General features: G+C 42.6%; 1 protein-coding gene across 1 annotated transcript in view; it reads right to left on the bottom strand.

Moving 5' to 3' along the window:
• Positions 1-14,193, bottom strand: part of LOC109715415 (monodehydroascorbate reductase, seedling isozyme-like) — a 43,002-nt gene that overhangs the window by 25,078 nt on the left and 3,731 nt on the right. Inside the window, exon 3 of the mRNA XM_020240394.1 lies at positions 10,032-10,083. Within this exon, the coding sequence (XP_020095983.1) occupies positions 10,032-10,083 (52 nt within the window). The remainder of the gene's footprint in view (positions 1-10,031; positions 10,084-14,193) is intronic.

Raw genomic sequence — 14,193 nt, forward strand, 5'->3', positions numbered from 1 at the left:
TGATCACACCAACTTCCCTTGTAGTGTATGACACACGCTCGCAACATATCCTCCAGAGTTTGAATGGTCCTCTCTGTTTACCCATCAGTCTAAGAATGAAATGCTGTGCTAAAATCGAGCCGTGTGCCAAGAGCTTCCTGCAGGCTTTTCCAGAAGTGCGAGGTAGACCAGGGGTCACGATCCGACATGATCAATTCCGGCACCCTGTGTAACCTCACTATCTCATCAAGGTATACCTGCGCCAGTTTGTCACCTGCCCACGTGGTGTGGATCGGCAAAAAGTGAGCCGACTTCGTCAAACGATCCACAATTACCCAAATTGCATCGTGGCCGCCAGTTGAGCGAGGCAAGCCGACCACGAAGTCCATTGATATATCTTCCCATTTCCAAACGGGGATTGGAAGGCTTTGAAGCTTTTTCGCTGAAAATCGACGCTCCGCCTTCACTTGTTGGCAAACTAAGCACTTAGCTACGAAGCGTCCAATATCACCTTCCATTCCCGGCAACTAATAGTGCACTTTCAACCCTTGATACATCTTGGTGCCACCCGGGTGATCAACATATGGAGACCGATGTGCTTCTTGTAGAATTAGCTCGCGAAGCTCTCCATTTTTGGGCACACACCACCGGTTTCGAAACCGAAGTGTACCACCGGCGTCTATACTGAAATCGCCGCCTCGACCTTCCTCGATGTTTCGCCGCACCTTTTGGAGTTCTAGGTCCGCAGGTTGCAGATCTTTGATCCTCTCCAACAAGGTCGGTTGGAAAACGAGCGCCATCAACTTGGCCGGAATCTCGGGAGCAACCACCTCAAGGTCCATTCGCTCCATGTCCAGCCATAGGGGCGTTTGATTCGTAACCCACATAGCAAGGTTCTCCGCTGATTTCCTGCTCAGCGCATCCGCGACCACATTCGCTTTCCCCGGGTAGTAAAGGATATCCACATCATAATCCTTTAGCAGTTCCAACTACCGCCGCTGTCGCATGTTGAGCTCTTTCTATGTGAACAGGTATTTCAGGGTCTTGTAGTCGGTGTAGATCTCGCAATGGGCACCATACAAGTAGTGCCGCCACAGCTTCAAGGCGAAGATTACCGCCGCTAGCTCCAAATCATGAATGGGGTAGTTCTTCTCATAGCTCTTCAGCTAACTGGACGCATAAGCGGTCACCTTCCCGCCCTGCATCAGGACACACCCCAATCCTAGATAGAAGCTTCGCTATAGACCACGAAGTCTTCGCCTTGCACCAGTAGAGCGAGCACCGGAGTCAAAGTTAATCTTTGCTTCAACTCTTTGAAACTCCGATCGCATTCCTCGCTCCAGACGAACTTGGTGCCTTTTTGAGTCAGATGGGTAAGTGGAATTACTAACTTCGAAAAGCCCTCCACGAACCGTCTATAGTAGCCCGCTAAGCCCACGAAGCTTCGAACCTCCGTAACATTCATCAAGCGCGGCCAATCCTTGATTGCATCAACTTTCCTCGGGTCTACTGAAACTCCACCCTTGGAAATCACATGCCCTAGAAATGCGACCTCTCGGAGCCAGAAGTCATACTTCTTTAACTTAGCATATAGCTTCTTCTTCCGAAGGACTTGAAGCACTATCCTCAAATGCTCGGCATGTTCCTCGTCACTGCGAGAATAGACCAATATGTCGTCTATGAAGACCACGACAAATCGGTCCAGATACTTCCTGAAGACACGGTTCATCAAGTCCATGAACGCCGCTGGAGCATTCGTGAGTCCAAATCGCATGACCGTGAATTCATAGTGCCCGTATCGCGTACGAAACGCAGTCTTCCGCACATCCTCCGGCTTGATCTTCAACTGGTGATAACCGGATTACAAGTCTATTTTCGAGTACACACACGACCCCTGCAACTGGTCGAACAAATCATCGATTCGGGGTAGTGGGTACTTGTTCTTGATCGTGACTCTGTTCAATTCTCAGTAATCCACGCAGAGTCGAAACGATCCATCCTTCTTTCGTACAAACAACACCAGGGCTCCCCACGGTGATACACTTGGCCGGATAAACTGCTTGTCGAGAAGGTCTTGCAGTTGACTCCTCAACTCTTTTAGTTTCGCCGGCACCATTCGGTAGGAGCCTTCGAGATCGGTGAGGTACCGGGAACCAAGTCTATGACGAACTCGATCTCCCGATCCGGCGGTATCCCCGGTAACTGTGCAGGAAACACATCCGGAAACTCCCGCACCACCAATAACTTCTCCAAGGTCGGAGTCATTCGCTCCACTTCTACAACGGTCGTCAAGAATACTGCACAACCGCTGTTGACCAGCTTCCTTGCTCTTGTCGCCGATACTGTCGCGGCGAAGCACGAGCTCTGACAAGCCCGATAAGTGAACTCCTTTTGTCCTGGCTCACGAAACGTAATCACTCTGCTCTTGCAGTCAATCGTTGTGTGATACTTCGAGAGCCAGTCTATGCCCAATATGACATCGAACTCTTTAAGGTTCTTGAGTTATAGCATCCTAATGGGCATTATCCAGTCACCTACTTGTACTGGACACGATGAGCATTCCGTGTAGGTGTTAAACGTCGACCCAGGGCCCTCAACTCGCCACTTGCCATTAGTCGCCTCTATAAGTATGTCATGCATGCGTGCGAATGATCTACTGATAAATGAATGCGTGGCTCCTGTATCAAACATAGCCCTGGAGCGAACTCCGTTAATTAAAACCATACCTGCCACTAGGCGATGCTCCTCCGCCTCCGCAGGCTCCTCGGCTTGGACCTGAGCGACAAATACACGTCCGCTCGGGGCCGATCGCGCCATCTCGGGCTGGCGCGGTATCATCGCACGTCCTGCCGACACAACCATCGGTAGAACTCCTCTATAGTGAGCCGGAATCGCCGGCGCCGATGCAGTTGATGGGGCAGGTGAGGCTCCATCTCCCGCGCAATCCCATATAAAGTGCCCCGGTTGCCCGCACTGGTAGCACTTGCCCAGGTGATCTCCGCCACAGATGACGCACCGTCGCGCTTCATTACCCTTTGGCTGAGTCCGCATATACTTCGGGGGCTTCTTGGAACGTGTTTGTCCCCCCCAAACCGCCGCCTTGGCGCTTCTTGCCTTTGTCCTTGGACTCGACCAACAACTCGCGCTTCTCTCGAACATGGGCGTTTCCGTGCTCCGCCCAAAGTGCTCGATCGAAGACCTCCGCGAAGGTCGTGAGCTTAAGTATCTGCACAACCTTATAGATCCCCGGCCGAAGTCCTCGTAAGAACTAGTCGGCCCGGTCCCGGTCATCTCGTACCACATCCGGGACACAGTCTATAATGTGGGAGAACTCCTGCTCATACTCCGCTACTGAACGGTCCCCTTGCTCCAACTTGTGGAACTTCTCCTGGAGCTTCCGCTTCAATGTGTCAGGGAAGTAGTTGGTGAACATCGCCCTCTTGAATTCCTCCCACAGCATCGGCGGAAGGCCGAGGAGCCGATCACGTTTGACCCGCTTCCACCACACCTTCGCTGCTTTCTCCAAGCAGTGGGTGGCGAGATACACCCTATCTCTCTCCAAAGTGCGCAGGTCTTCGAAGAGAGTTTCCATCGAATCGATCCATGACTCGACCATCACTGGCTCCACCTTCTCGCCCTCGAAGATGGGCGGATGGAACTTGTTGAACTTGATAAGAGCCGCCAACGCGCGCTCTCCTTCCGCGTCTTCGGCCGTCACATCGGGTGTCGCTGATCCTGACGCCGCCGGAGGGACAATTACCGGCGGGGGACGTGCCGCCAACGGAACCGCCGCTATACCCTCACCCTCAGCTGGCTCAGGTACGCGAGTCGAGGGTGTGGGTACATCGCGTCCGTCTGTCGCCGTTGCGGCCGCCACCGCAGCCTGCCGCTCCAAGAGCTCCTGGAGCCGCTCGAATCGGGTCTCCTGGCGCTGCACTACATTAGTCAATGCGGTCACTTGCGCCTGCAACCGATCCATCACACTCGGTTCAGCCTGCTCGGGCACCTCAGGAGTCGGTGTCGGGGCAGATCTACGTGTGTAGCGTCTTGGAGACATTAGTCCCTGAAACGCAAATACTTGGTCAGTCATCTTAACCAATTACCTCGTCGAAATTACGACACATGACAACTCAACAACAAAATCGGGCGAAAGCACACAAGTGTACTCATTCTAGACTCTTGGTATCATGTCGTCGGCCGCCGACATAACCACCTCAAATCAAGAACTAATACCACTTGAATCCATCTCTAGCATCTACTAGAGATACATCACCAACTTCGACCCGATCGAATTAACTTCCGCCACCGGTATAGGTTCACGTTCCACTCACGCACCTATAACCTTCGGGTTTACCAACCTAGGGTCTCCTAGGTCATCCTAGACTTTTTCTCTTTACTTGCTCTTATTGCTCTGATACCAATGTTGTCACGCCCCCACCCCGAAACCCCTACCAATTTGGCGCGGTTCGGGCGCGGCGAACGGACGCCGAACGGACAGCACCTCCCCTGCCCGCCCAAGGCTCAACAATAGATCGAGTACAAGAATTTACCCATGAATTTAAATTCTAAATGTACACAATCGCAAGGGCACAAACAGTGCCAACAACAAGAGCAAGTAATCCACTAGAAATACAAGTGAAAAGAAGAGAGAACTTTACTAATTATTACATTAGTTTGCATTCTTTTACATTCACATCTCTTTCCAAAATGAATACTTGATCATTTTAAAATACATAGCTCTCCAAACCTCACCTACATGAATCTCTCTCAAATACATAGGTGTGCTAATGCAAAAAGGAAAGCTACTACTCTACCAGGTCCTCACTGGTCGGGCGCGATGCCCTTGCCGCGATCCTAACTCGGCAAACCTGCACCTAGCACTGGAAATAAAATGGAGTGAGAACTATCTTCCATAGTTCCCAATAGGCTCGACCGCCGACTCCCCCGATCTCCCCACTAGGTCCAAGTGGGCACAAGTAACAACAGATAGATAGATAGATAGATATCTAAAACTGTAAATGATATAATAGGAAAACTATACTACTATGCCCATAATCATGTGTAATGAATGCATGCATCATTTAGTAAAGGTCTACTATCATGCTAACAAGTTCGATCCATGTTCGAAAAAGTGTCCAATGACAACATTTACCTTCCATTTACCCAATCTGTGGCAAGACCCTTGGGTCTGCCTACATCTCACATATCCATCCCATAGGGTAGGGAGCTCCATGTGCCCCAAACCCGGGACTGTCTGCGGACATCAACTCTGTCCTAATCGCCCGACACTCTGGAGTACTCGACGACAAATCCTCTCCATGTGAGGATATGGATGGCTTTACCACCCCAAATAACAGACCGTGAGTTTGATCTATCCTCTCCACGTGAGGATACCCTACGAACTAGGGCCAACATTCTCTCAGAACTCATGTATTCCGACATTCATGCATGGCTACTTAGCTTTACTAAGTTCATTGTCCATAAGTCGTTTACTAGGGAATCCACCTATCCCTAAGTTCATGAAGAACCTCTAGTGTCAAATACACTACATTAATGCCACTTGTTTGTCCTTTAAACATTTAGATGCCACTCTCTATATCACTAGATAACCATCGAGCTCATCTCTTTCTTTAGCACTATAGGATCCATGTTCCGACCCAATCCTTACCTATCCATTTTCACCGAGTATTCCATGTACACTAGGTTAACATTTAGAAGCATAAGAAAAAGGTACTACAATACAATCCTACAATGCAACATGCAAGAGAGGCAAATCATGTTATTCTAAGACATAATAGAGAGTTCGGTTGCTTCGGGATGACACCCCCCATCTTTTCTTGTTGTAGAGGTTCTAGAAATGCCTCTCGCCGAACGTTACGACGAGGTCTCGGTCTCCTTGGTCCAAAACGGTGCTCAATCGGCCTTATTTTGCCGATAGCTTTTCTCCCGCTTGACGAATCGAAATTCCGACTTCGCCCCCGCGTTTAGACACCTAGCAATTAGGTTTAGATGCCCTCAAATGAAATCAATCTCATACTTTATCAAAAACCCCAATTCGGGTGCCCTAGGGTTCACATCTTGCCATTTGCACTAAGGAACCCTAGCCTCTAGCTCTAATCCACCACTAATGGTGCTAGAGGTCCATTTGACCTCCTCTCAAAAGCCAAAAACCCAAAAACCCTAAGTTCTACTATTAGGGCTCAAGAGCTTACCTCTAAGTTAGCTCCAAGGTAGAAGAGAGGAAGAGGAAGATGCTCCAAGCCTTCTCTAGCTTGATCTCCTCCTTCTTCTTCTTCTCCTCCTTCTTCTTCTTCTCTTTTCTTTCTTCTCCTTCTATTTTCTTTCTAGAGAGAGAGAGAGCTGAGTGAGAGAGCGAGGGTGAGGGTGAGGGTGAGGGTGAGAGCGAGGAGAGGGCTCAGCCCCTCTATACCGCTCTAACTAATGTCATTTTTGCATAAAAGCCCATCTACTTTAACCCTCTCAACTTACTCTGCCTGGGCAGATTTCGCGCGGAGGGACCGGTCTCTCCCTGCCTGGGACCGGTCCCTTGGGACTTTCCCAAGTTTTCGCGTTCGGGAACCGGTCCCTCAGGCCCAGGGACCGGTTGCATCACGCGCTGCCACAACCCTCAGTTCGGGGACCGGTCTCTCCCTGCCAGGGACCGGTCCCCGAGAGCAAAATCTGTCAGGTGCAGATTTTCGCATTTCTTGCTCTCGTGGACTCGACTCCAAAGCACTTTTGTGCTTTGGACATCTTTAGCCTTTCCGAAGGGTACCTACTCGACAAATAGTCGATTCTGGTCGAAGTTCAACTCTCGGATTTCAAGGATTCACTTCTTTACAGTAACCTAACCCTTTATAGTTTTGATGTGTTGAAAGTAGTTGTAAAGGGGGTTCATGGTGTATGTTACAGCTAGTTCGCAGCAGGCTTATGTGAGGCATTGCGGCTAAGTTTGGTGACTATTATAGGTTGGTTTGGATGTGCTCCAACCTGAATTGAAGTGGAATTACGTTCGGGATTCTATATTAGGTAAATTCTATCTAAATGAGGGGATTATGTGAGATATATATATGAAACTCGGTTGAAGTTCTTAATTGAATTTAGAAGGTATATTAGGGTACTTGGAGGCTTCAGATTACTCTCAGTTGCAGGATTGATGAGAGTCGTCGACTAATTGGTGGGTTTGACCTTCCCAAAATGGATTAATTCCCTCTGTCTCCTTTGACATTATGAGTTAAAGTTATTGCATATTTATGTGAATATATGTGTATTTGATGGAATTGAGACGTGCATCAAGGTGCATATCATATCGAATATAATAGTACCTCTATGCAGTAGAGGAAGAATTATGAAATTGCTTATTCTATCTAGACCACTTGCCCTATTAACATGTATTCATGATATGCGTAGCTTGTACAAACGAGTTAAGCATGACATCATTCAGGAGGGAAGAATTGTAAAACCATAAAAGTATCATTTGGCTCTATTGGACAACAAGGGAATGATGTACTTGAAGTGAAATTATGCAATTTCGTGTTGTACACATGGTGCTAGAACTATTAGTTCATCTTGCATAGTGAGGTTATTTATATATTTATATGGAATCATATAAGAGTATCTTAGATAATGTTTTACATACTTGTGTTGACAAGTTGGTTGTTGTTTTCATATGTTGTTAAAACTAGCATGGACTTCGAGTTTTGAACATGATCTAGTTAAGTAACAAGAACTTGGCATTATGACATAACATGAATGTACACTGTTAAATATAACCTAGTTGAATGGCTAGAAATAATCATGATGTATACTTGTATAGTCGAGCAAAAGTACCTACATATTACTTATTTACTCCAGGTAGTGGAGGCTTATGTGGAACTTTAAAATATGTGCCATGAGTCCTATGAATCCCGAATGAGTCATTGAGTATAACCTTAGTAAACCACTTTCCTTATGTATAGGGAGTAGTGAGAGGACTCTATGTGACAGTGTTTGAAAAGGCGCGCCTCAGGGAGTGAGGTGCGCGCCTCAGACGCGCCTCGTGATATTTACGTTTAATGCGTCTACGGTGTGGGTTTTTGGGTTTTGAGTTTCTTCAATATATTCTAAAATGTTAAGAAACTTTTTAAAAAAAATTTCTAATTGAACACTTTCTTTTCCTTTTCTCTTGGTCATTCTCTCTTTCACCCCCCAATAGCAATAAATAGCAGCGGCAAGAAGAAAGAAGCAACAGCAAACACTTTAAAGCTGAAAGTTGAAACATAATTTTTTTTATTTTTAAGTTGAGAACATTTATGCATGCGATTTCTTTACATTTTTATGGTTATTTTGTTTTTGTATAGCTATTTTAGAATTTTTTAATATAAAACATTCATTTAAAATAGGCTTGTTAAGAGTGTTTTATTTTTATTAGATATGCGCCTTACCTTCTTGCGGCGCGCGCCTCGCGGTGCGCCTCGCGCCTAGGCTCCATAAAGCATTTGCTCCTTTTTGCGCCTTGCGCCTTTTCAAACACTGTATGTGTGGGTATAGCCCATTATGAGGTAAAGTATATACTTGTTTAAGTTATACTAGTTATTGGTAGAATTATGTCAATAAGTAGTTGTTAGTAGCTTATGATTTGGTATTACAGTGTCGACCTTGTGTCGAATTGAGATTCCATGTTAGAGACATGATGAAATTGTGATACCTACGCTATGGATTATGCTTGCATGCCATTGTGCTCACTCGCACACGCTTGTTGGGGTCGCGCCCTCCAAGCCGGCACTCCGAAGTTAGCCTAGCGACAGATTGCTCGCTTATGTACGATTTGAGCGCCGAAGTGGATTGCTGTGGGTAGTGTTGACTTCCACCGGGCCATTAGGCACGGCGCGGCTGGGACTTTACCCTGTGTAAGTCTCTTGTGAATTGGGTTATTATGAGTTACTTTAACCTTAGACGGACGTAGTAGTAAGGATACTTTATGTCATTGATCAAGTAAACTTAGTAATGAACATACTAGAAAGTTGACATCCTGATTAGTTGGTAGTATAGTGACAGTATGTTTACACTCTTGCTAGTGTAGGAAATTAACTACATGATGCCATCGGATAGTTCATTGATAATAAGGATAGTTTGTATACGGTCTGACATATAGCTAGTTAAACTGTCAATTGGTCTAATCGGTAAAACTTGTCATGATGAACTAGTACGTAAAACATGTTAATAAACATATCTTGAGAAGAATGTCATGATTGATTTGCTTCAGTACCTGTTGCATTTACTTGCTTATCTATTATTGTTTACTCATCCCACAGTTGGTCTAGTGGTGTACTTCGCCACTCTCGGCGGCTTACCCACTGGGAACTATTGTTTAATAGTTCTCACGCCCTTTTGTTAGTTGTTTTATGCAGAGCCTTCCATAGCAGGAAAGGCTAGGGTTCCTGGCGAGGGGTCAGCGGCTAGCTAGCGCCTTCTCGATGTTAAATAGATGAACCTCTACCAGTTTATTTTGATTTAGTTCAGTAGTGTATCTTGGACTTATGCAGAATGTACTTTGTTTTTACATTGTAATAAGGTTTTGGTTTGTATAAGTTTTAAACTTTTAGTTGTGCTCTGATTACTTAGTTAAGTTATGATTTCTTTTGCTATATTGTTCATTCTCTTTGTAGACGCCTAGTGTACATTGTGATTGTTTGGTGTACACGGCGGGTCTGTGCACGTTACTGTGAGCTTCCGCTGAAGTCCAGGGCGTGACACCATCAAACATGATGTACACTTTTTTAAGTATCAAGAAACTAAATTTCATGCTTTTTACGTTCATTTCTTGTGCATCATATGGATACAATAATAAACAGTCAAAAATAAATATCCTCAAAAAAATAATGATAGAATTCTTGTGGCCAAGATCAAGGTTTGATCTTCATTCAAATAGTTCATTTTCTAATAAGAAATTCAACTAATTTGAATTCTTCTACACTGTTAAACGAACTCTTTTCGATATACACACATTGATATTGCACAATTAATTAGTTGACATCTGAATTTAACGCTTGCATCATATAATAAGCACATACCTTGTGGAAAAAGGTAACCCTTGCTAAGCGCCGGACGTTCATAAGGAGCCACCTGAAAGATGAAATATCTGTAAGAAAATCATGTTGAGGAAAAAAGAAAAAAAAAAAAATAAGACATTGCTTAAGCATCTTGAAAATTAAACAAAGAAATAAATACTAATTACCTCACCTATTATCTTATAGAAAGGTTGGTTACATAATGTTGATTCATGTTCATGAACAATAGTCAAATCCAAAACAATTTCAAAAGTGTGCCAAAAAAGTTTAGTTACTGATAAAAACAGATTTACTAGTCTCGCTTCGTCTTATATCCTGTTTATAGTAATTACTTAAAAAGATCAATTATATTGCTAATTGCCTATTTAAGCAACAGCGTGCAGATACTAGATACTGTAACTAACTTCAATACCCTATATAAGACAATGTCACTACATTTGAAAATGGATGTAAGAGGAACAACTATAAGACACATAGGACAATAAATTTTAGGGTAAACTTTAAATACCACCCTTGTGGTTTCGCACTTTCTCACTTTAGTACCCTATAGTTTAAAGTGTATCAATTTAGTACCATGTGGTTTCATTTTTCTCTTTTCATCAACCCCTCTATTAACTTTTCATTAAATTATTATGAGACCCCAGGTAGTCCTATATATAAGATACTAGTTAAGGGGCCCGCGCTTCGCGGCTGGAAGACAATACAACAGTAAATTATTATAACTATCAACATCACTTTTTTTTCTATTATGCATTAATATTTTTAAATATTATTTATTGCAGACCTTTTGCGGGATGCGGAGAGTAGTTCGAACCTGTAAGGGTTCCCGATTAATAAGTTCGAAGCGGCGGGAAGATAATACAATAGTAAATTATTATAATTATTAATATCACTTTAAATTAAAATTTTAATTTTGAATGCAAATTCAAATATCAAAATCAAAATAAAAAAAAATTAAAGTTTGAAATCAAAATCTACAAAATTTAAGTTTGAAATCAAATTTTAAAAAATTTAAGTTTGAAATCAAAATTTAGATTCAATTTAAAATTCAATTTTTAAATTTAAATACAAAGCTCGCGAGTTGTGGGCCCCACCGAAGTCCCCGATCACGAAGAAGACTACCGTACAATTTTTGTTTCCCCAGTTCATATAATTTTAATTTTAATTTTAATTTTAATTTTAATTTTAATTTAAAATTTTATTTTATTTTAATTTTAATTTTTATTTAATTTAAATTTAAATTTTTATTTTTTGTATGTGATCAAGAACACTACAAAATAAGAAAGTTAGAAAAGGAAAAAAAAAAGCAAAGACAAGGAAGAGAGAGAAGAGTGGGTCCCACAGGAAAAAAAAGCCAAAAAAGAAAAGCCCCGCTCCGCGCCGGCTCAAGCCCGCGCGCCCGCACGCCATCCCGCGCCCGCTCGCTCCTGCGCATGCTCGCTCGCCCGCGCCCGCTCTCCAGCCCGCTCGCGCCCCCTCGCCCGCTCGCGCCCACGCGCCCGCTACCTCACGCCCCTCGCGCCCACCCGCCACATGGCAGGCCAGGGAACTCCCAGTTCTCGATTCATAAGTATATAAATAATAGGGCTAAAACTCTTAACCCGGCTTAAGTATTTTGGACGGTGGATAGACCCAAAAGGCTAAGAAAGTTAAGCATGCTAGGACGGGAGTACTCTTAGGATGGGTGACCACCTAGAAAGTTTGGGCGTCACAATCATATACAAAAAACTTCAGGTACCCCACCTTTAGTTTATCGAATATTCACTTTAGTACCCTTTAGTTTTAACTTTGTCACTAATTTAACGAAAAAATTAGTGGAGGGGATAACAAAAAGAGAAAAATAAAACCACAGGGTACGAAAGTGATACACTTTAAACCATAGAATAAAGTTTAAAGTGTCGTAACACGGGGGCGTGCCGCTGTTTGCCTGGCACAGTACGGCAACGGCACGCTTCCGTGCAGACACATGGCACGCTTGCGTGCCGATAGATATGCATGACCTCCTACTGGCACGCTTTGACACGAATTTATTTCAGTTTTTTTCGTTCCAATAAACTCCTATAATGTTATTTTGAAAAATTTAATCAAATAATTATGAATATTTGTTATGTATAGTTTACTATACTCATCAATTAATATACTTGTAAACTTTTTTGTATGTAAAGTATAACTATACCTGATGCAGAATAGAAATTTTTACAGGTTAGAATTTTTAAAATGCAAAAACATCTTTTTTTTCTTTCTTTCTTTTGACCATATTACAGTCTTATATTTATAAAATACAAAAATAATAATTTTTAAAATTATTTTAAAAATATTTGAAAAACATATTTTTTAATTAATTTTTTCAAAAAATTAGCAGATATATCAAAAAATTAAGCGATAAATTATATGACAAATAAATTAAATAAATTTAAGTATCAATTGATTTATTTAACTTTTAATTTTATCAGTATTTTCAATCTTCTATCACAAAAATAAAATTTTATGCTTAATGTGCTTTAATGTGTCTCAAAATTTGTTTATTAAGTTCGATTTTGTTCCTCTAATTCGGCAAAAGTTTCGCATTGTGACAAATTTTGATAAAATAATTTGTGAAGTAAAAATGAATATTTGTGGTGGAAGCGGAAGGCTCGGGCCGCGAAGCGGAGGGCTCCGGCCGCCGTATATTAATAAATAAAAAAATATTAAATTATAATATTTTTGACTTGCCTAACGAGTAGATTTTTGATTTGCAATGTATTTGGGGAGTGTGGGGTTACCCAAAATGCTTCGGGTACCCTAAAAAATAAACCATAAATAAAAAAAACAAAAAGCAAGAAAGAAGAAAAATAACAGTGCCAGCACGGCACTGTGTCGCGGCACACTGCATCGTGCCACTGTTTTGTGCTGCATGGCGCCGTGTGCCGCGGCACGGACGGGGGTCCGAGACCCCCCTCTGTACCGTGGCCTCTTCTTGAGGGCACAGTATGTGCTGCCCCGTGCCGTACGGCATGGGGCGGCACTTTAAACCTTGCCACATGGTACTAAAGTGAGAAAGTGCGAAATTATAGAGGTGGTATTTGAAGTTCTTCCTAAATTTTACTTAGGTGTTGTTTAATTGTATGCAGCTTACACTGAAGATCTAACTCCATGGAGGCCAAAATATATTGATTGGTTTGGTACATCAGCATCCAACTATTGCACTTAGAACTGCAAAAGAAGTCCCAATAGCTACAGATGGAATTGGACGCAAATCAGCTATAGTTCCAACTTCAACAGTTGGAGAGAGCAATTTTCATGCCTAATAATCTTACCAACAAGTGGCAAAGGGCTTGGTAGTTGGTACCCGAGACCCAAGTTCGAATCCTAGTTGAGTCACATTTTCAGCTAAGTTTATTTCTAAATGAAATAAACAAAGCGGGTAGCGTGCTACCTATCTCTCAAAAAAAAATAATCTTACCAACCCATCTGTCTCTTGAATACACACAAACACACACAAAAATAAAGAAAAAAAAAGGTCACCCTTTTTAAGAAATAATCTCATCATACCATAGGATTTCTAAAATGAAATTTTCAAATGTAATTCTCCACTAGATTCAATCAAAAGAAAAAAATTATAGTAGCAACACTCTCAACTACATGCAAGCAAACACGATAATTGTAGTTGAAATTGCAGCAAGTCCAATTGCATGTATCTTTTATTTTTATTTTTATATATTTATAACTCCGTCTAAGCAAAAGGCCCATTATAGTGGCTTATTAGCAAGGTTACCATTACACCTTTACTCCTTAGTGAAACTTCATGTTTCTTCAAATATTCGGCAAGTGAAATCAAATCACTAAAGTTCATATAAAGACAAGAACGTGTATCAATCAAATCATTACTCAGATGAAGCTTAAGAATTGGCATATGGTTGCTGTGATGACAAACTGTGGCTTTTAGCTATGTACAAATGGTGGTTGTGCTTAAAGATCGATCTTCAATCACATCAAGGAATGATAAGACCATAGGGCCACTCCCTTACTTTATATCTAACTAATTTTAGGTTAGGTACTTTCACATGTGACACAATATGGTCCCAAATTAAAATCAGAAATATTCACAAATGGTTACTTCTTGCAATGATGTTGCAAGTGCAACAATATCAGCTCTGACAGTTAGATTGCGCCATCTTGATAAAGC

Source organism: Ananas comosus, linkage group 1 (genome assembly GCF_001540865.1).
Source record: "Ananas comosus cultivar F153 linkage group 1, ASM154086v1, whole genome shotgun sequence".
Taxonomy (NCBI): domain Eukaryota; kingdom Viridiplantae; phylum Streptophyta; class Magnoliopsida; order Poales; family Bromeliaceae; genus Ananas; species Ananas comosus.